This window comes from Chlorocebus sabaeus, chromosome 25 (assembly GCF_047675955.1).
Source record: "Chlorocebus sabaeus isolate Y175 chromosome 25, mChlSab1.0.hap1, whole genome shotgun sequence".
Taxonomy (NCBI): domain Eukaryota; kingdom Metazoa; phylum Chordata; class Mammalia; order Primates; family Cercopithecidae; genus Chlorocebus; species Chlorocebus sabaeus.
Genome location: NC_132928.1, coordinates 2,506,503 through 2,529,547, shown reverse-complemented (window position 1 = coordinate 2,529,547; position 23,045 = coordinate 2,506,503). Strand labels below are relative to the sequence as shown.

General features: G+C 36.6%; 1 protein-coding gene across 16 annotated transcripts in view; it reads right to left on the bottom strand.

Moving 5' to 3' along the window:
• Positions 1-23,045, bottom strand: part of CDC42BPA (CDC42 binding protein kinase alpha) — a 322,506-nt gene that overhangs the window by 38,716 nt on the left and 260,745 nt on the right. For all 16 annotated transcript variants that reach the window (XR_012091165.1, XM_007988230.3, XM_037985490.2 and 13 more), the window contains 7 exons: positions 18,189-18,294; positions 13,819-13,955; positions 12,993-13,132; positions 5,435-5,516; positions 3,396-3,612; positions 2,515-2,577; positions 767-1,360 (listed from right to left, as the gene is read on the bottom strand). Coding sequence is in view for 15 of the 16 variants with exons in the window: in XM_007988230.3 (XP_007986421.2) it covers positions 767-1,360; positions 2,515-2,577; positions 3,396-3,612; positions 5,435-5,516; positions 12,993-13,132; positions 13,819-13,955; positions 18,189-18,294 (1,339 nt within the window). In the remaining variant the exon portion in view is untranslated. The remainder of the gene's footprint in view (positions 1-766; positions 1,361-2,514; positions 2,578-3,395; positions 3,613-5,434; positions 5,517-12,992; positions 13,133-13,818; positions 13,956-18,188; positions 18,295-23,045) is intronic.

Genomic DNA, 23,045 nt, shown 5'->3' with positions numbered 1-23,045 from the left:
CTTGAGGACAAGAATCGAGACCAGCCTGAACAACTAATGAGATCATCTCTACAAAAACAAAAACTAAAAACAAGCTGGGCGTGGTGGTGTGCACCTGTTGTCCCAGCTACTCAGGAGGCTAAAGTAGGAGGATTGCTTCAGCCCAGGAGTTGGAGGCTGCAGTGGGTTATGATGATATCACTGTACTCTAACCTGTGTGACAGAGCAAGACTCCATCTCTCTCTCTCAAAAAAAAAAAAAAAAAGCATTCAATAATTTATTACATCTTCATATTTCTTGAAGGGGTAAAATAAGCAATTATAAATATCTACCCATCTAGATAAAAATGGAAAACTGAAAAACACCTCTTATAGATGCTATATTATACCTTTACATACCTGATTAAATAATTCACTTGGTAACTACTTCTCCAGAATAAGTTCTGTGAGACACTGATGCTTACAAGCACCATATTTTGGGGGACCATTAGATAACAATTTAGGGTTATTTCAAAATACGACATGGGGTAAAAAATCCATCTTAGTGAAATATTCCACAGAAAGATGTTTTGTTTAAATCATGTGCATCCTAATGCTGGCCCTGTTTGCCCTGGCCTAATTACATATGGTTTTTACATCAACAACATAATCAATACTGAGGAAAAGCATTAAGAATGACTTTTTGAAAAAACTGTTATTAACAATGACAACACTTGGGAGATGAAGTGGAAGGGAAAAGGAAGGAAAGAGACATAAAGGTAAGACAGTCATAAGAAAGAGAATCTTACAACAAGAGGAAGGATTTGCTGGCCACATCAATTCCTGTTGTCTAGATCTTCGGCCCTGGCAGTCAGTATATATCCCAATGCTGTTAAAACACAGCAGATATTCTTTACTGGAGATCTCAACTGCGCAGATAGCATCCATTGGTTGATGTGCAATAAATGATAGTGTATGGTCATTTGAATGGAGCATACTGTATGGACTTCCTTCTCCATTCAAAGGGTATCTTAGAAATCCTGACTGGAATCCCACACAGAGTTGTTCACTGAAGATTGCCATCCACTGGACATTATATGGGACTTGAATTTCCTTAAATTTTCTGTGACGAGTCTTGCTCTGAAATAGTTCATAACAGAGGACCTGCCTTTTCATAGCCACACACAGGCATGTGAGAGCTCCATGGTGCACCTTTCCAGAAGTTATGGTTTGACACCCTTTAGTTTCTGCCAGCTTGTAAAAATCGGTCTCTCGCCCATCCAATGCTGACAGAGGAAAAAGTCGTACATGACGATTTCGTCCTGAGATCACAGCAACAAGCTGATCATTTGGAATAAGTTCAATCTGATGAATCTTCTTATTATCACCAACTCGAATAATTTCTAAACACAAAGAATAATAAATCAAAATTTTATTGATTCATTATATCCCAATTATACTCAAAAGGATGTAAGTCAACTTACAGATGCACACACGGAAGAATAAGAGATCAGAAGTCACAGGAAAAAAGATAATCAAACCCATCATAAGATAATTTAACTCACCTATAGTACGTATTGAGTCCTAAGATTTCTGGCAGCCAAGGCAAACCCCAAAGGATTCTTGTGTAAAAGTATGCCAAATCCTCAAGGAAAACTTTTTTACTGGCACTAAATTCTAGGGAACATCACCATGGGATTCCCGTTTTTAAAAACAGATAACTCACTTTTCAGAAGTTTTTATATGGGTAACAATGCATTGTCTTAAATGCACTGTTTTCCCATGATCTACGTTGATATAAAGAAAAAACTTAGAATATTATATTTATGAATACCAAGTTATATTGGTTTCTCTTTATTTCACCCAGCATTTAGTTTTTCCCTAGAAGAAAAACCTCCAAACAAACACATTTTAATAGCTGTTGTCTCTTTTGATACTACCAGAACAATATGAAAATTAAGTTGTTTATTTTTTTTTCATGTTCCATCTTTAGAAATGCAATCTGGGCTGGGTGCGGTGGCTCATGCCTGTAATCCCAGCAGTTTGGGAGGCCAAGGTGGGTGATTGGATCACCTGAGGTTGGGAGTTTGAGACCAACCTGGCCGACACGGAGAAACCTCGTTTCCACTGAAAATACAAACTTAGCCGGGCATGGTGGTGCATGCCTGTAATCCTAGCTACTGGGAGGCTGAGGCAGGAGAGTCGCTTGAACCTGGGAGGTGGAGGTTGCAGTGAGCCAAGATCACGCCACTGCACTCCAGCCTAGGCAGCAAAAGCGAAACTCCGTATAAAAAAAAAGAAATGCAATCTGAGTTCATACAGAACTGTTAAATAAAATGATATAAGAAAGACAATACACATTTGAAGTTTTAAACCTCAGGGGGACTACAGAAATTTAAAAATAATCTTTTAATTTATAAACATATCAAATTAGGTCTGGAAAATTTTAGTCACAGGATAAGAGCAAATCCTGCTCTTTGTAGAATTTAGAATCTAGAGTTAAAATTTTTTTTAACACATGATTGAAAATTACTCAAAAAACAAAGTTTTCTCTTACCATCTTTGGTGACATGTACAACAAATAACCCTTCTTCGTTTCCCAAAGCAATTCTTTCATGATCTATGTAAGACATGAATATGAAAGATTTTTATTAGGAAAAAACCATGTAATGCTAATAAACCAGATGTTAAGAACATTTGGTGCAAAAAATGGAAATAAAATAAATTACAATAACAGTTTACACTATTTCTTTCAGATTATACTGGTAAATCTCTCATGTCTTCTAAAATAGAACAATTATTAAAGAATAATCCATATCAATACCTACAAAAATAAGTAAATGTTTAATAAATGAAACAAAATGAAAAACCTAAGTTGTTCTACACTTCTTGTTTTGGGAGGTAAAAATTGTGAATGGCATGTGAACCGTACTCATTAAACTTTTCAGTATTCATGGAAAGTAACAAAAGAGTTACATGCATACACAGGAAAACAGCAAAAATTTAAACCTACAGACACAGAAACTGCCATTTGTTAAGAGGACTTCTTTTATGCAGGGCACTCGGTGTTATGTATTCCATCTTATTTAAACTTCCCAATAACCTCAGCAAGGTAATTATCATCTGTATTTTATATACTAAACTCTAAGAAACTAACTTGTTCTAAATCACACAAGCAGAAAATAGATTGGTAGGCTAATGTTTAGCACGGTCGTTTTTTCAGGAAAAAAAGGCACTTTGAAAGTGTACTTATACTCCTGCTTACTGAAAAACAAAGATCTGATATAGGTCTCATTCATTCAATAAACATGTACTGAGCATTTGTGATACGATGCATAGTATGTTGGACACTGGGGATTCCTAGATGAAAGCCAATCCCTGTTCTCAAGTAGATTAGTAAACAATTATAATAATATGATAAATGTTATAAATTCATACCTATGATTGCGGCTGCCTGGGTTGTTTTAATGAGGGGTAGAGTGCTGTCATAAGCCTCTTTGGGAACATAGACTGAGCGGTCTCTGAATTTGTTTTTCTTCAAAATCTTGTGCAATTCACTCAGCACTCCCACCCACTTACTCTTCTCATTCTCACTGTCTGCTAGCATCAGGATTGAACATTTGTTATTAGATGCTGAGAGCTGGGAAGCTGTGACCTAGAACAATTTAATCAATAATCATGACATTAGAAAACAGACACCCTTTATGCTAGTTTCATGATTATGTTAGTTTGCTTAGCACTCACCAATAAAATGAGCATTCATTAAATGATACCGTTACTGGAGTTTAGCTATTCCTAATCAGAATAACTACCTTTAGCACTAGATTACATGACAAAGCAAAGGTGACAGAAACCATTTGAAATGTTTGTATCATTTTCATTTTCCTTCTATAAAATTGCCAGAACACTATCACTAAAGAGGCATTAAATACACTCATATATAACAACAACACCTGACATTTATTGAGTAAATACTGAGCACTGGGTAGATCTAAGCACATTACAAGTATTAATTCATTTAACTCTGTTAACATCGTCATGAGATAGGATGTACTGTCATTATATCCTTATATTATATATGAAACAAATGGTGATGCAAAGAAATTAAATCATTTCTCCAAGGATACACAGCTAGAAATCTGGGATCTTGTGCCCATGCTCCTAAGCACCACACCATACTGACTTGCAACTTGTTTTAAGAAGTTAGAAGTGCTCAGAAATATATTTGCTGTTACTTCACAACAATAACTCACATCATCGTTAAGACTTGATAATTTAAATTAGTATTTAAATGAAGGTTTATCATTATACAGACAACACTATCAGAGCAGTTTTAAATTTTACCTATATGAATTCCTTATTACAAGTAAAGAATTCCTTATTAAGTAGCAGTGACAATAAAATCACACTACGAAACTCAGTTATCAGTAAGTGGGCCTCTGTAGGCTCCCTTGGTGGCTGGGAGGAAAATAAATAGTTGTTAGTCTGGGAACTAAGAGACTAAGTATAATCTTTGCCTGACCTTTCTTAGATACAAGGTTCACAGAGAAATATAGGGAGATAGGCATAACTACTAGGCAGTATTTTTTTTTTTTTTTAAATCTCTGTTGTCTTAATTTACCAACTCAAGATTGCATCATGGCAATAGCCGCCAAAGATTGCTACCAACAAGTCCTCCTAAGGAATTCCATTCTACTCGTCAAGAGGTGGAGTCTATCTCCCCTCCTCTTAAATCTGGGCTGACCTCATGACTTGCTTTGACCAATAGAATGCAGAAGGGTTATTATACCTGTTTTGGGCCTAGTCCTCAAAGGGCCTGGTAGCTTCTTTTGCTCTCTTAGAAGCCAGCCACTGGGAGCTCAGCCAGCCTACCTGATGACCACAGACCACATGGAGCGAGTTCACAAAGAGGAGAACTGAGATCACGCAGCTAACAGCCAGCACCCAGATGTAAGAGCAAGGTCATTAGATGTTCTGGCCCCAAATGAGCTGAATGCAGTCACATGAGTGACACTAGCTGACACCACAAGAACTGTACAGCTGGTCCACAGAATAGTGAAAAATAATAAATCATTGTCGGTTTAAGCTACTAAGTTTTGGAATGGCTGTTATGAAGCAGTAAGTATTTTTAATTTTTAAAGACAGACATTTTTACTTTTTAAAAAAACTTGAGAAACCTCACACTTATCTCATTTTCCATCTGGTAGTATTTATTTGAAAACTGAATTGGAACTAAAAAATATTATCTACCAGGAAGCATATTTTATAAGCCATATATTGATGCTTTCTCCAGGTCTTTCACTAATTAAATATTTAGCACCAATTTTCTATACCCTCAAGTACTGGATGACATGGAATATATAAAAGGATGTAAGATTTAGTTTTACTTATAGTGAATTTATGATTTATATAGGGAGGCAAAATATACTCATTAAAAACACATAATTCACTGATCAAATTATAGTATACACACTTACCCTAAATATACAGGGTATATCTTTTCGACTTGCATGGATAACATCAGAAGCCAACACTGAACTCACAGAAAATTCTTCATCCCTGAAAGAAAAGCAAAGCATTAAAAGTTAGTATATGTGGCTATGTGTGTGTGGTTTGGGGTGTGTATCCAAATAACACATATGAAGCAATACCCAAAGCTTAACTGCACCAAACACCCAAATTTAATTTTTTTAAAAATTTAATTTTCCCCCATTGTAATTAATAGTGCCCCAAATAATTTATCAAGAATAACTTCCTAGTGGCATATTACACAAGAGCTAGAAATCATTGCTGGCTTATCCACAGTTACAAGGCCAGTTAAGTATACATGTAGAACTGGGATTTGAACCCTGGTAGGTCTCTGGAGCCTCCATGGACTCTCTTGCCTCCCATAATAAATCTTAAGTGCCCTCAACCCAGCTCATGTTACATTTCATTGTTCCTTCAACATCTAAAACATATTTACTCCACAATAATTTCTTCGGATTCCCTTAATTTTGTTGTTGGTACCATGACTCCCTTAGTCTTTTTTTTTTTATTCTTTTTTTTCTTTTATTATTATTATTATACTTTAAGTTCTAGGGTACATGTGCATAATGTGCAGGTTTGTTACATATGTATACTTGTGCCATGTTGCTGTGCTGCACCCATCAACTCATCAGCACCCATCAACTCGTCATTTACATCAGGTATAACTCCCAATGCAATCCCTCCCCCCTCCCCCCTCTCCATGATAGGCCCCGGTGTGTGATGTTCCCCTTCCAGAGTCCAAGTGATCTCATTGTTCAGTTCCCACCTATGAGTGAGAACATGCGGTGCTTGGTTTTCTGTTCTTGTGATAGTTTGCTAAGAATGACGGTTTCCAGCTGCATCCATGTCCCTACAAAGGACACAAACTCATCCTTTATTTTGGCTGCAGAGTATTCCATGGTGTATATGTGCCACATTTTCTTAATCCAGTCTGTCACTGATGGACATTTGGGTTGATTCCAAGTTTTTGCTATTGTGAATAGTGCTGCAGTAAACATACGTGTGCATGTGTCTTCATAGCAGCATGATTTATAACCCTTTGGATATATATCCAGTAATGGGATGGCTGGGTCATATGGTACTTCTAGTTCTAGATCCTTGAGGAATCGCCATACTGTTTTCCATAATGGTTGAACTAGTTTACAATCCCACCAACAGTGTAAAAGTGTTCCTATTTCTCCACATCCTCTCCAGCACCTGTTGTTTCCTGACGTTTTAATGATTGCCATTCTAACTGTGTCTGTGAGATGGTATCTCATTGTGGTTTTGATTTGCATTTCTCTGATGGCCAGTGATCATGAATACTTTTTCATGTGTCTGTTGGCTGTATGAATGTCTTCTTTTGAGAAATGTCTGTTCATATCCTTTGCCCACTTTTTGATGGGGTTGTTTTTTTCTTGTAAATTTGTTTGAGTTCTTTGTAGGTTCTGGATATTAGCCCTTTGTCAGATGAGTAGATTGCAAAAATTTTCTCCCATTCTGTAGGTTGCCTGTTCACTCTGATGGTAGTTTCTTTTGCTGTGCAGAAGCTCTTTAGTTTAATTAGATCCCATTTGTCAATTTTGGCTTTTGTTGCCATTGCTTTTGGTGTTTTAGACATGAAGTCCTTGCCCATGCCTATGTCCTGAATGGTATTACCTAGGTTTTCTTCTAGGGTTTTTATGTTAGGTCTAACATTTAAGTCTCTAATCCATCTTGAATTAATTTTTGTATAAGGAGTAAGGAAAGGATCCAGTTTCAGCTTTCTACTTATGGCTAGCCAATTTTCCCAGAACCATTTATTAAATAGGGAATCCTTTCCCCATTTCTTGTTTTTGTCAGGTTTGTCAAAGATCAGATGGCTGTAGATTTGTGGTATTATTTCTGAGGACTCTGTTCGGTTCCATTGGTCTATATCTCTGTTTTGGTACCAGTACCATGCTGTTTTGGTTACTGTAGCCTTGTAGTATAGTTTGAAGTCAGGTAGCGTGATGCGTCCAGCTTTGTTCTTTTGACTTAGGATTGTCTTGGCAATGGGGGCTCTTTTTTTGGTTCCATATGAACTTTAAAGCAGTTTTTTCCAATTCTGTGAAGAAACTCATTGGTAGCTTGATGGGGATGGCATTGAATCTATAAATTACCTTGGGCAGTATGGCCATTTTCATGATATTGATTCTTCCTATCCATGAGCATGGTATGTTCTTCCATTTGTTTGTGTCCTCTTTTATTTCACTGAGCAGTGGTTTGTAGTTCTCCTTGAAGAGGTTCTTTACATCCCTTGTAAGTTGGATTCCTAGGTATTTCATTCTCTTTGAAGCAATTGTGAATGGAAGCTCATTCATGATTTGGCTCTCTGTTTGTCTGTTACTGGTGTATAAGAATGCTTGTGACTTTTGCACATTAATTTTGTATCCTGAGACTTTGCTGAAGTTGCTTATCAGCTTAAGGAGATTTTGGGCTGAGACAATGGGGTTTTCTAAATATACAATCATGTCATCTGCAAACAGGGACAATTTGACTTCTTCTTTTCCTAATTGAATACCCTTTATTTCTTTCTCTTGCCTGATTGCCCTAGCCAGAACTTCCAACACTATGTTGAATAGGAGTGGTGAGAGAGGGCATCCCTGTCTTGTGCCAGTTTTCAAAGGGAATTTTTCCAGTTTTTGCCCATTCAGTATGATATTGGCTGTGGGTTTGTCATAAATAGCTCTTATTATTTTGAGATACGTTCCATCAATACTGAATTTATTGAGTGTTTTTAGCATGAAGGGCTGTTGAATTTTGTCAAAGGCCTTTTCTGCATCTATTGAGATAATCATATGGTTTTTGTCTTTGGTTCTGTTTATATGCTGGATTATGTTTATTGATTTGCATATGTTGAACCAGCTTTGCATCCCAGGGATGAAGCCAACTTGATCACGGTGGATAAGCTTTCTGATGTGCTGCTGGATCCGGTTTGCCAGTATTTTATTGAGGATTTCTGCATCGATGTTCATCAGGAATATTGGTCTAAAATTCTCTTTTTTTTGTTGTGTCTCTGCCAGGCTTTGGTATCAGGATGATGTTGGTCTCATAAAATGAGTTAGGGAGGATTCCCTCTTTTTCTATTGATTGGAATAGTTTCAGAAGGAATGGTACCAGCTCCTCCTTGTACCTCTGGTAGAATTGAGCTGTGAATCCATCTGGTCCGGGACTTTTTTTGGTTGGTAGGCTATTAATTATTGCCTCAATTTCAGAGCCTGCTATTGGTCTATTCAGGGATTCAGCTTCTTCCTCGTTTAGTCTTGGGAGAGTGTAAGTATCCAGGAAATTATCCATTTCTTCTAGATTTTCTAGTTTATTTGCATAGAGGTGTTTATAGTATTCTCTGACGGTAGTTTGTATTTCTGTGGGGTCGGTGGTGATATCCCCTTTATCATTTTTTATTGCGTCTATTTGATTCGTCTCTCTTCTCTCTTTTCTTCTTTATTAGTCTTGCTAGCAGTCTATCAATTTTGTTGATCTTTTCAAAAAACCAACTCCTGGATTCAATGATTTTTTGGAAGGTTTTTTGTGTCTCTATCTCCTTCAGTTCTGCTCTGATCTTAGTTATTTCTTGCCTTCTGCTAGCTTTTGAATGTGTTTGCTCTTGCTTCTCTAGTTCTTTTAATTGTGATGTTAGAGAGTGTCAATTTTAGATCTTTCCTGCTTTCTCTTGTGGGCATTTAGTGCTCTAAATTTCCCTCTACACACTGCTTTAAATGTGTCCCAGAGATTCTGGTATGTTGTATCTTTGTTCTCCTTGGTTTCAAAGAACATCTTTATTTCTGCCTTCATTTCGTTATGTACCCAGTAGTCATTCAGGAGCAGGTTATTCAGTTTCCATGCAGTTGAGCGGTTTTGATTGAGTTTCTTAGTCCTGAGTTCTAGTTTGATTGCACTGTGGTCTGAGAGACAGTTTGTTATAATTTCTGTTCTTGTACATTTGCTGAGGAGTGCTTTACTTCCAACTATGTGATCAATTTTGGAATAAGTGTGATGTGGTGCTGAGAAGAATGTATATTCTGTTGATTTGGGGTGGAGAGTTCTGTAGATGTCTATTAGGTCTGCTTGCTGCAGAGATGAGTTCAATTCCTGGATATCCTTGTTAACTTTCTGTCTCGTTGATCTGTCTAATGTTGACAGTGGGGTGTTGAAGTCTCCCATTATTATTGTATGGGAGTCTAAGTCTCTTTGTAAGTCTCGAAGGACTTGCTTTATGAATCTGGGTGCTCCTGTATTGGGTGCATATATATTTAGGATAGTTAGTTCTTCCTGTTGAATTGATCCCTTTACCATTATGTAATGGCCTTCTTTTGTCTCTTTTGATCTTTGATGGTTTAAAGTCTGTTTTATCAGAGACTAGGATTGCAACCCCTGCTTTTTTTGGTTCTCCATTTGCTTGGTAGATCTTCCTCCATCCCTTTATTTTGAGCCTGTATGTCTGTGCATGTGAGATGGGTCTTCTGAATACAGCAAACTGATGGGTCTTGACTCTATCCAGTTTGCCAGTCAGTGTCTTTTAATTGGAGCATTTAGTCCATTTACATTTAAGGTTAATATTGTTATGTGTGAACTTGATCCTGGCATTATGATATTAACTGGTTATTTTGCTCGTTAGTTGATGCAGTTTCTTCCTAGCCTCGATGGTCTTTACGTTTTGGCATGTTTTTGCAATGGCTGGTACCGGTTGTTCCTTTCCATGTTTAGTGCTTCCTTCAGGGTCTCTTGTAAGGCAGGCCTGGTGGTGACAAAATCTCTAAGCATTTGCTTATCTGTAAAGGATTTTATTTCTCCTTCACTTATGAAACTTAGTTTGGCTGGATATGAAATTCTGGGCTTAAAATTCTTTTCTTTAAGAATGTTGAATATTGGCCCCCACTCTCTTCTGGCTTGTAGACTTTCTGCTGAGAGATCTGCTGTTAGTCTGATGGGCTTCCCTTTGTGAGTAACCCAACCTTTCTCTCTGGCTGCCCTTAAGATTTTTTCCTTCATTTCAACTTTGGTGAATCTGGCAATTATGTGTCTTGGAGTTGCTCTTCTCGAGGAGTATCTTTGTGGCGTTCTCTGTATTTCCTAAATTTGAATGTTGGCCTGCCCTTCTAGGTTGGGGAAGTTCTCCTGGATGATATCCTGAAGAGTGTTTTCCAACTTGGGTCCATTTTCCCCCTCACTTTCAGGCACCCCAATCAGACGTAGATTTGGTCTTTTTACATAATCCCATACTTCTTGCAGGCTTTGTTCATTTCTTTTTCTTCTTTTTTCTTTAGATTTCTCTTCTTGCTTCATTTCATTCATTTGATCCTCAATCGCCGAACTCTTTCTTCCAGTTGATCGAGTTGGTTACTGAAGCTTGTGCATTTGTCACGTATTTCTCGTGTCATGGTTTTCATCTCTGTCAGTTCGTTTATGGCCTTCTCTGCATTAATTATTCTAGTCATCAATTCTTCCACTCTTTTTTCAAGATTTTTAGTTTCCTTGCGCTGGGTACGTAATTCCTCCTTTAGCTCTGAGAAGTTTGATGGACTGAAGCCTTCTTCTCTCATCTCGTCAAAGTCATTCTCCGTCCAGCTTTGATCCGTTGCTGGCGATGAGCTGCGTTCCTTTGCAAGGGGAGATGTGCTCTTATTTTTTGAATTTCCAGCTTTTCTGCCCAGCTTTTTCCCCATTTTTGTGGTTTTATTTGCCTCTGGTCTTTGATGATGGTGACGTACTGATGGAGTTTTGGTGTGGATGTCCTTCCTGTTTGTTAGTTTTCCTTCTAACAGTCAGGACCCTCAGCTGTAGGTCTGTTGGAGATTGCTTAAGGTCCACTCCAGACCCTGTTTGCTGGGTATCAGCAGCAGAGGCTGCTGAAGATAGAATATTGCTGAACAGCGAGTGTACCTGTCTGATTCTTGCTTTGGAAGCTTCCTCTCAGGGTTGTACTCCACCGTGTGAGGTGCGGGGTGGTGGTCTGCCCCTGGTGGGGAATGTCTCCCAGTTAGGCTACTCAGGGGTCAGGGACCCACTTAAGCAGGCAGTCTGTCCATTCTCAGATCTCAACCTCCGTGTTGGGAGATCCACTGCTCTCTTCAAAGCTGTCAGACAGAATTGTTTGCGTCTGCAGAGGTTTCTGCTGCTTTTTTTTTGTTGTTGTTGTTTAGCTGTGCCCTGTCCCCAGAGGTGGAGTCTACAGAGACAGGCAGGCCTCCTTGAGCTGCTGTGAGCTCCACCCAGTTCGAGCTTCCCAGCGGCTTTGTTTTACCTACTTAAGCCTCAGCAATGGCAGGCGCCCCTCCCCCAGCCTCGCTGCTGCCTTGTCGTTAGATCGCAGACTGCTGTGCTAGCAATGCGGGAGGCTCTGTAGGCGTGCGACCCTCCCGGCCAGGTGTGAGATATAATCTCCTGGTGTGCCCGTTTGCTAAGACCCTTGGTAAAGCACAGGATTGGGGTGGGAGTTACCCAATTTTCCAGGTGTTGTGTGTCTCAGTTCCCCTGGCTAGGAAAAGGGATTCCCTTCCCCCTCACACTTCCCAGGTGAGGCGATGCCTCGCCCTGCTTCAGCTTTTGCTGGTCGGGGTGCAGCAGCTGACCAGCACCAATTGTCCGGCACTCCCTAGTGAGATGAACCCAGTACCTCAGTTGAAAATGCAGAAATCACCTGTCTTCTGTGTTGCTCGCGCTGGGAGCTGGAGATTGGAGCTATTCCTATTCAGCCATCTTGCTCCGCCCCCCCACTCCCTTACTCTTACAGGCTTGACACCTTAGTTCTATTTTTGATTCTTCTCCCTATCTATATTCAGTCCTTTAGTAGGTTCTATCAGATTTTAATTGCCAATATTTCTTGCATCTGTCCCATCATGTTCCATATTTGTAGGGGAAGATAATGTGTTTGAGATGCTAATGTGAAGTGCCAATGTGAGTCAGAGCTAGAAATTCTGGTTTTGAGCAATGGATGGATATATCTGAACTGGAGATACGAGTCTGGGAGTCATCAATGCAGAGAGGATGGCTGAAGCTGTGAATAAATATGATCACTCAAGGACAGTGCCTAGAGTTATGAGAAAAGGTAAAGGAGAGAACACTAAGGAACACGGGAAGAATCTGAAAAATGAGATCAGAAGTGTTCGAGGGCTATACTTACCTAAATGTTTACAGATTATGTTTTCCAGAAGCTTTTCTGATTTTTATTTTCTTTCCTTACATTGTAATTATACTCTAAGCCTTTACATGATGTGATGATATAAGCCTCACACATTAGGCCTCCATTACCCCATTTACATGGGTCTTTTGGACTGAAACACCAACTTCTTTTTCCTTAACTCCTAGCCCCTCAGACATACCAACCTGTCCTATAAATACACCTTACTTCCTATTTTCAATTCTATTACTATAGCAATATTAGCAAATTAGAAAATATGAAATTAGTTCATTTAAATAAACCATGGCAACACAATTTTTAAAAATCAGAAACTTTAAAATTCCTATGTTGCAATGATACAAATAATTTTACCTTCAAAGTCTTACCTCATGTCAATCACTTGACTAATGACAACACTGGGCTGAGATGCTTTTCCTTCAGCAATATCGTACAGAAACAGTTTGAAGTCACACACTATAGCCAGTGCTCTCTGCCACCCTTTCTTCACTCCGGCTGGTTTAGGAATCTTAGTTTTGTTTTAGACAGACAGGCAAACAAACAGCCAAAACAACTCAAATGAAAATATGCCTTAAATCACATATGTAATTGCATGGTGAAGATGTACAGATAATGTACATGTTTTATAAGTCTGCCATTCTGGTTGGTAAAGTAGCAGATGGGACACATATCATTAAGCTATGAGAAAATGTGAGAACACATTCTTCAAATACTGAATGACTTTTTATTCTGAGGAACATTTTAATGGTATCATTTTAACTTTCACTAGTATTTCATTAAAATAACACTCATGGTTTTCTTTCTAAATAGCATAAAACTAAAACTTGGTGTAAGATGAAACTCAGCTTACACTGTAAATACTACCCAAGATAACAAGACTATGCCTTGATAATAGCTCATAATTCATAACCATATGCCACCTCTCTTGCAAGACCAGGTACTACAAACTCCTTTATGAAGATTTCATCACAAGATAGGAACAACATGGAAAAACTTGAGACATTTTATAGGTTATTTCCATGTAAAAGCTAGGTTTTTGTTTGCAAATCATTATTCTAGATGAAATAAAATTATTAGATGAATTTTACTCATTTAATTTTCCAACAAGAACTATGCTCTTAAAATAACTGATTTGATTTTAATTCATTAATCAATCTTAAAAGATTAATCTAAACCCAACTTAATCATACTTACCCTGACATGACCTTCATATGCTGTTCCTATTCCTTTCTGAGGATCTATACCCAGAGGACCTTTTGTCTGTTCTGGAGGAACTGGACAAGTGGTTGGAGCTTTGTTTACACAAGTTATATGGCATGAGAATCCACATACTTTTGGAGGCAAAAAAGAAACATTTGATAAAAATTCATTTTAACAAAAAGAAAATTCACTGAACACTCACTGCATACAAGATGCTATGTTAGATGAATGCTTATCTCCAATTTTATCTTAAATAACTGTTTTATCATTTGGGTAGCTGATTCATTTGCTTACCAATGACAATTTTAATGAGAAATAGTAAATATTTTAAAAAGTATTTGTATTACTGTTGTTCTGTATTGACATTAGTGACCAAAAAGAGAAGCAAACAAAAGAAGCATCTAACCTTGTGAATAAAATGATTGATTTAGATTTTCTAAAAGAGTGGTTTTTAGAGTTTTTTGCTCTTCATCCCACTGCAACTTGGTATCTGCCTTGAAATTTCTCTTGCAAGGGTCTCTAGTGGGCATTAAGCTATCTGACATCTTTGGTTTGGCAAACCCTACCAATCCTTGAAAACGGAGTTTTTCAGTGACTAAAAAAGTACAAGTTGAAGGTAAATTTTAGGAGTTATTATTACATATACTTAAACTACTACTAAAATAACAATAGTTCACTTTATGGAGTGCTTTTTATTTTTCTGTAACAATCTAAGAGAGGTACAGTTACCATCTCTATAAATGGACTATACATCACTGATGGATATTGTGAAACAAGCAGAGAGGCAAGATGACAAAAATCATCCAAACGTCTCAATTCACTTTATTTATTTATTAAAGAGAGGGTCTTGCTATGTCGCCCAGGCTGGCCTCAAAATGATTCGCTTGTCTAGCCTCCTGAGTAGTTGGGACTATAGGCATGAGCCATCACACTCAACTTCAATTCACTTTTAAGTAGAGTATCTAGCAAGTTATGATTTGTTTTACTTACAAGCAAACGGCAGTGGAAGCAACAAAATAAGTATCCTATACTGGATCTAATTCCAACCAACCACAAGGAAAGGAACAAGACAGGAATCTTTAGAAGCTGGAACCACATTATTATAACATTTACAAAAGCCTGGCAGACAAAGGCTAGGCACAGTCTCATGAGACCCCACAGCTTCATAAAGTATGCTTCAAAGGGTCTGAAGAAAAGATGCGGACAACTTCACAGCAAAAGATTCTAGAAGGGAAGAGAGTCTGAGAAGACCTCAAAAACTGCTATTATGAATTGCAAATAATTGTGGGGCATAAAAAATGACATGGGACTTAAAGCCAGGTAGCTGGCCAGGATTCTAATAAATTTTAGAATGACATACCAGTACTGGCTAAGTTCCAAAATGAAACAAAGCTTGAAAACTACAAATTTTCTCCTTCTTTGGCTTCAGTCACACCTTTCTAGTCAATAATATAGGCGATTCCTTCTCAGGTTACTTGGCTATCTTTTCCTGTTGCTTTCCCTTAACTATGTAAGCGACTCATGTACTTGCTCTCTTCTCAATCTACATGTGCTTCCTGGATAATGTCATTTTCATGTTTATAACTTAATACACTCATAACTCTTAAATCTCTGCTTTCTTAACCCTGAACATTTTATTTGGCTTGAAAACACATGTATCTAATGAACTAGTTAAAATACTGCAATCTGGATCTTTCACTTTAGTTGTGAGAACTAACCAAACAGAATGCACTGCCTTAAGATGTTATTAATTTCCCTCTTACTCAAAGTACTCAGATATAGGCTAACTACAAGTATATTATAAAGGAAACACACGCATATGATGGGGATTGGCTACATTTCCTTTAAGGTCCCTTCCCATCCTTACAGCAGAAGAAGTAGGAAATGGCAACTAGTATTAGAATTTGAGTTAGCAACTATTTTCTTGTCTTTTCCATAAGATAAACCAATATATGAGAGATCTTCAGAAAGTTCATGGAAAATGCATATTATGGAAAAACTATGCATGGATTTAAAATTTTCTTTTGTACCAAAATAAATGCATACTAACTTGTCATAATATGTCTGAAGAGGATCTAGTTTGAGGCACTAAGAAGAATGAGACATCAATTTGAAAAGAGCCCCTATCAGAGCAACATTAATTCTGTTAAAATTAAGTAAGAACAAATATATATTTTACAATGAAGCTTGGGTGGAAGAATGGTGAAATCATTGATGCTTTACAAAAAGTTGATAGGGACAATGCCTGATATGGTTTGGTTGTGTTCCCACCCAAATCTCATCTTGAATTGTAGCTCCCATAATTCCCACATGTCATGGGAGGGACACAGTGGGAGGTAACTGAATCATGGGGGCAGGTCTCTCTGTGCTGCTTTGGTGATAGTGAATAAGTCTTATGAGATCTGATGGTTTTATAAAGGGGAGTTCCCCTGCACATGCTCTCTTGCCTGCCGCCATGTAAGATGTGACTTTGCTCCTCTTTCACCTTCCACCATGACTGTAAGGCCTCCCCAGTCATGTGGAACTGAGTCAATTAAACCTCTTTCCTTTATAAATTACCCAGTCTTGGGTATATCTTTATTAGCAGCATGAGAAGAGACAAATACAATGCCTTAAAGAAATTAGCAGTTTACAAATGCATAACTCATTTTAAGAAGGGATAAGAGGACGTCAGAGATGAAACCTGCAGTAGCAAACCTTCTACATTAATTTGCCAGGAAAAAAATTAATCTTGTTCATGTTTTGTCTGAAGAGGACTGATGAGTAACAGCACAAACAACAGCCAATACCACAGACATCTCAACTGGTTCAGCTTACACAATTCTGACCAAAAATGAATGCTGAGCAAACTTCCCACTTGTCAGATGCCAAAACTACTGCACCTAGATCAGCTGCAGAATGTTAGATGGAGATTTTAAACAAGTGGGATCAAGATTCTGAAAGATTTCTTTGAAGAACAGTAGCAGAAGATGCAACATGGCTTTACCAGTATGGTCCTGAAGAAAAAGCACAATCAAACCAATGGCTACCAAGATATGGAAGTGGTCCAGTCACAGCAAAAGCAGACCAGTCAAGAGTAAAGGTCATGGCAATAGTTTTTGGGGATGCTTGAGGCATTTTGCTTGTTGGCTTTCTGGAGAGGCAAAGATTGATAGCACCTGTTTATTATGAGAGTGTTTTGAGAAATGTAGCCAAAGTTTTAGCAGAAAAACGCCTGGGAAAAGCTTCACCAGAGTCCTTCTTCACCATGACAGTGCTCCTCCTGCTCATTCCTCTCATCAAATAACAGCAATTTTGTGAGTGTTTCCATGGGAAATCATTAGGCATCCACCTTACAGTTCTGATTTGGTTCCTTTTGACTTCTTTTTGTTTCTGAATTTCAAAAAGTCTTTAAGGGCACCCATCTTTCTTCAGTTAATAATGTAAAGGAGACTACACTGACATGGTTACATTCTCAGGACCCTCTGTTCTTTAGGGATGGACTAAATGGGTGGTATAATTGCTTACAAAGTTGTCTAGAACTTAATGGAGCTTATGTTAAAAATTAAAGTTTATATTGTTAATTTTTATCTTTAAATTCTACTTTTCCACAAGCTTTTTGAAGTCCCCTCATGTAAGGTAGCATTGTAGCGACAAATTTCATTTGACTTTTAAAAAAAGTATTCTTCTGAAACATCAAAAAAGAAATAATATATTCCATTATAATTTAAACCATTTTCACTTCAGAGGTCCTAAGAAAAATAAAGCAATACCCAAACAAATAAATATGCTTTCTTTTCTGTTCACATGACCCCAACCCTCTCTCCTTCATCACTCAGAATGTATGCTCTATGAGGGTAGGATCTATGCCTTTCCCCTATTCACTATTATGTCCCCAGTGCCTAGAAGTACAGTGGGTTTTCCATAAACATGTGATGAATAAATCATGGATGGTAGAGAAAAAAATAAACCTCTGCTATTAATACAGGAATAAAATATCTTTCAGGCATAGCGGCAGACATTTAATATTTCTGAAAAGGTGCCCACATTGTCTACTTTTCAATAACAATTTCTCTAAGGAATTAAACAAGGTTAAAATTCAGTGAATTTTCTTCTGTCAGATAGGTTAATGTTTTTTGGTGGGGACTATAAATTTACTCAATAACAAAACAAAGACAAATGAACCATATTTAAATATATTGCCCCTGAAAAATATGTCTAGTTTCTCAAACATTCAACAGACAACATAGATTATTTCCATTCCTGTTATGTAAAAAAGCAAATGATTAAGTAAAACAAACATTTATATACCTTTGAAACAGAATCAAGTTATTTGATTACAATTTAGATAGTGAAGTCACATTTTCTTTCCTTTTTGTTCTTACCTTCACATGAACAGCCCTGTCTTATTAAACCCACCATCAAGGAGGTACACTGATGACACTTGGTAGGAGTAGTAAAAGATTTTACAAAAAACTGGTGAGTCTTGCGCTGCAAAACAAATTGATAAAAAAACACACATTGATTGTTTAAAAGATTTCCACAATGTGAATCCCTATGCCCCATATCACTTTCTAGAATGTTTCCTAAATAGGAATATAATGAATTATTTCCATTTCTCATTACATCTTCTTATGGTTTATGGTCTTTAAACATTTGTATTAGGTAATTTGAACTTGACTAAGCTAAAATAATTAAGAAGTTAAATGATAATAAATTGCTCTTGAATGCCATTTGAAAAGTATGTAAAATAAATAATAGCTTTTTTGGGGGGCCATAAATCTTAGCTTCAGAATTTTAATAAATTATCCAAATTATTGTTCAGCAAATAGTTAAGTAAAATATTGGATATTTATACTTATACAAACATAGGATTTTAATGTGCTTTATATCTTCTTAGGAAAAAAATTATTTAAAATTATTGTTTCTACTGTAAATCATGTATTTCTCTTTCTGGGACCAAGGACAAATAATATGCTTCACAAATCAGTTTCCTCCTATGCAAAGAGGCAGTATAATACTTGAGCAGATAAAAATACACATATATTATTCCAGAGACAGATGGCAGATTGAAATTTCTTACTGAATATCCCATAGTATTTTAGTCTTACCTGATTTACATGGTGGTAAGCAAATGTAGATTTTATCTCTTTGGAATATTCCTTTGTTTTCCAAATTAATTCTCTTAGCATGTTTTAACAATAAATGATGTATAATAAATAACCTTTCATTCTGCTGTGTGAACTTAGGAAAAATTTACTAAATTCCTCTCTGTCTCACTTTCCTTATCTACAAAACAGGATAAATAATAGTATCTACCTAATGGAGTGGTTAAATGAGTATTAATATAAACAAAGTCTTTCAAACAGTACCTGGTACATACTAAGTACTCAAAAAACATTTCTTTTTTAAAGAAATAATTTCAACTCTTAGATTCATGGGTACACATGCAGGTTTGTTACCTACTGAGTATATTGTATGATGCTGAGGTTTAGGGTATGACTGATCCACATTACCCAAGTACAGAGCACAGTACCCAATTTATTAGCCCTGGCACCCCACCCTCCTTCCCCTTCTCTAGTAGTCCCCAGAGTCTTTTGTTGCCATCTTTATGTCCATGGGTACCCAATGTTGTATGAATTTCGCTAATTATTTCTCTTTTAAATGTGTGATTGATTTAAACTACTAAGAACTCTACTCCATATTCTAATAAATTATGAATACTGATTTTAAAAGGTTATCAAGTAGCATTTATTTCAGTTGACACTAACATACGAACAAAACACTTAAGGGAATATTTGAAGCTTTAAAATTCAAGTTAAAAATAAATCTTGTTCTTTTCAACTGGGATATATGATTTGTACACTACAAAAGAAGTTTTAAAAAATGAAAGAAGTAGATTATCTTTTCACATAGAAAAACCTGACTACCAGCATTAGTCAGAGAATGGGATGAGATTCTCAAATTTAGAGTGGTCATGAGCTCTGGTCCAACCTCAAACCATTCTGTTCTAGAAGTTCCTCATGATCTTTTGGTCAGTTTCAAAGCAGCACTGGGATTTGACTCTAAGTAGAACACAGACTATCTTATTACTAACTCTGCAACTGCTCCTATAGCTTCTGAGTCCCAGTCAGGGCACAGACACTGTACCAGTACTTTACATAATTCATCTTATTTTGTGCAAACAATCACCTTGAAAGATAGATACTATTTCCTTATATGAAGGAATCTATTAAAATCATAAAATTTTGCTCTTTTTCCTGTATACTACTTTTTAATTTCTGGCTCTTTGAGAAACTATTATGAGTAAATTTTCTAGTGCTAACTTTTTCAATTGTTCAGAATGCATTAATGCAAAAGATGTAAAGTTATTTTACTGGTTAGTCCTAGAGGATTTTAATACAAAGAAGGAAAAGTTAATCAACTGCTCTAAGTAGCTTCATGTTTTTCTTCTTCTAAAGAAAAAGACATATCTGAAACACTAGCAATGAAACAACTCTAGGATTGACAAATTTATTAGTAATTCTTCACAATGCCCCTCAAATTGCATATATATACATATATATCATACACTTCCTCTCCAGCAAGAGATCTATTCAGGATGTTGCAATTCTGAGTATGACAGCAGGGAAAAATACAACAACCCAGTGTTTTGGATGAGCATTAATTTTAGGTAATAAATCATCCAACTGGTAAGTGCCGGTTAAATTATGGGAGAGGTTGTGCAATTTACTACTAAAGATTAAGGCATTTATGTTTTGCTAATCTCCACTAAGGACAGTATAACATAATTAAAGATCGTTATTCTGATGCCATCAATCTTTAGATAATACACAATAGGATTTTGTTTTTGTTTTGGTGTGAAAATGTATAAAGAAAGATACACAAATGATCAATTTTAGGGTCTAGATTCCTTGGCTTCTAATATCCCTGTTTCCTGCCTCCTGGTCAATATTTGATATCTAATACTTCCCTTTGGTGACAGCTAGAAGAGGAGAAAAAAATGAAAGGTATTAAAGTATGAACTAAAATTAGAATTTTAGATTACATGATCATTCGGAGTAGAAAGAATTAACTATAACCTCAAATTTCAAAGTGGTGATTAGAAAGAGTTTTTTTCTACTCTGATTTTGTCTGTGTGTAGATTTTAAGCTACACATTGGAGAAAGAAAGTAAAATGTTTTTAACAGACGATGTGAGAGCCAAGTGGAACCAAGCACAACTCTTGGTGAAAGCTTCAGAATTTATTACAGATAATTAAACTTTTACCACTAATAAATGACAAGTCAAATAGTATCTCATACAACCCTTTCTTTTCTACAAAAAATTTTAAAACATTTTAAATAAATTAAATTTTCTGGCCAGGCACGGTGGCTCATGGCCATAATCCCAAGCACTTTGGGAGGCCAAGGCAGGCAGATCACGAGGTTGAGAGATTGAGACCATCCCAGCCAACATGGTGAAACCCCGTCTCTACTAAAAATACAAAAATTAGTTGGGCGTGGTGGCAGGTGCCTGTAGTCCCAGCTACTCGGGAGGCTGAGGCAGGAGAATCGCGTAAACCTGGGAGGCAGAGGTTGCAGTGAGCTGAGATCACGCCACTGCACTCCAGCCTGGTGACAAAGTGAGACTTCGTCTCAAATAAATAAATAAATAAATAAATGAATAAATTTTCTTTTAAAAAATAATATTTTTTCTTCCCTTTTAAAATTTCTATTTTGAGATAATTATAGATTCACTTCTCTCTCTTTTAAAAAACATGAAATAAATTTTATTTCTTGGGGAAAATATTAGGTGCAACAAACTGAGTTAATATTTACTTCATAAAATACTATCAGCTTGGTAGAAGCCTCACTCTAGTTTTATTTTGTCTTATTTTGCCTTTCATCCTTGAGGATCCAATACCTTGGACATGTATATATCTTTATAAATTAGATAGTCTGAGTATGTGTTTTTATTTATATAAATGTGTTCCTGTTATATAACAGCTACATTTTAGGAATCTTTCCCCTATTTCCAACTCCCTACTGCCATAAAAAATACAGTAATAAACATCTTCATCATGTTGCCTAATGGATCTGTATGAAGGTTTTTCTAAAGGAAAGAGATTTTTCTGATGAAATGAGATTGCTGAGTCATACAGCTTACGTATGCCTCTACATTGCCTAGGTTCTCTCCCGAATGGCTGTACCCGTTTATACTTCCAGTATCCACGTGTGAAGCTGCCTGTTTCTCCACATCCATGATGTCATCTTACTTAATTTTATCTTGATTTTGAATAGAAAGTGATAGCAATTTTAAAATTAAATTTTAAAAATTTCTCCAATGATTAATGAAGTTGGACATTTCTTCACATGCTTGTTGACTATTGGGATTTCATCTTCTGGGAATTACTTATTTATATCACTTGCCAATCTTTCAACGGGATTTCCAGTCTTTTTCATATGGAGTTGCAGGAGTTTCTTATGTATTTTAGAAATAAACCTCTTATTAGTGGTAAACATTGCAGATATCTTCCACTAGTCTGTCATCATCTGTTAACAATGCTTTCAATGTAAAAACATTTTTAATTTTGATGTAAAGTCCACGAATATTTTCACCTTATGCTTGTGATTTGAGATCTTATATTTATTCCCAGTCACAAAAATTTTTTCTACATTTTCTGTGTTTTAAATTTTTAAAATCAAATTAATACACATGGCTGAAAAAGTAAAATGGTATTACAATGCTTATGACAAAATCAGAAGTATCCCTCCTACTTCCTAGAGGCAATTTCATTTAATTCTTCTTTTTTAAAAAGCTATTGCCCTCCTTCTGTAATAGATACCTCTCTTGGCAGGGGAGAGCTAGGGGTGGAAAGCCTATACCACAGTTTTTTGATTTGAGACATTAACTGTTCACTTCCTGCTATGGTAGAGAAGGATATGGCCCTTTTACACTATTTGCTCCCTTTTTTCATTTTTCCCAATATTGTTATAGGACAGTTTTAGCTTAAAATTTATATGCAATGTCTAAGTTATTATGACTAGAGAATCATTATTCACTAAGAAGTACACTATGGTTATCATTTCTTACTTGTATAACCTTATGATTTTTCTAAAGTCAACAGTGCCCCTCCCACCCTTGACTTTTACCTTTCTGTATCCCTATCACTAATCTTCCAGACTCTTCTAAGGAACTGTAAAATCCCCTGGAATCTATTTACGACATGGTCATACACACTGGAAGCCTTTCAGCCCCTT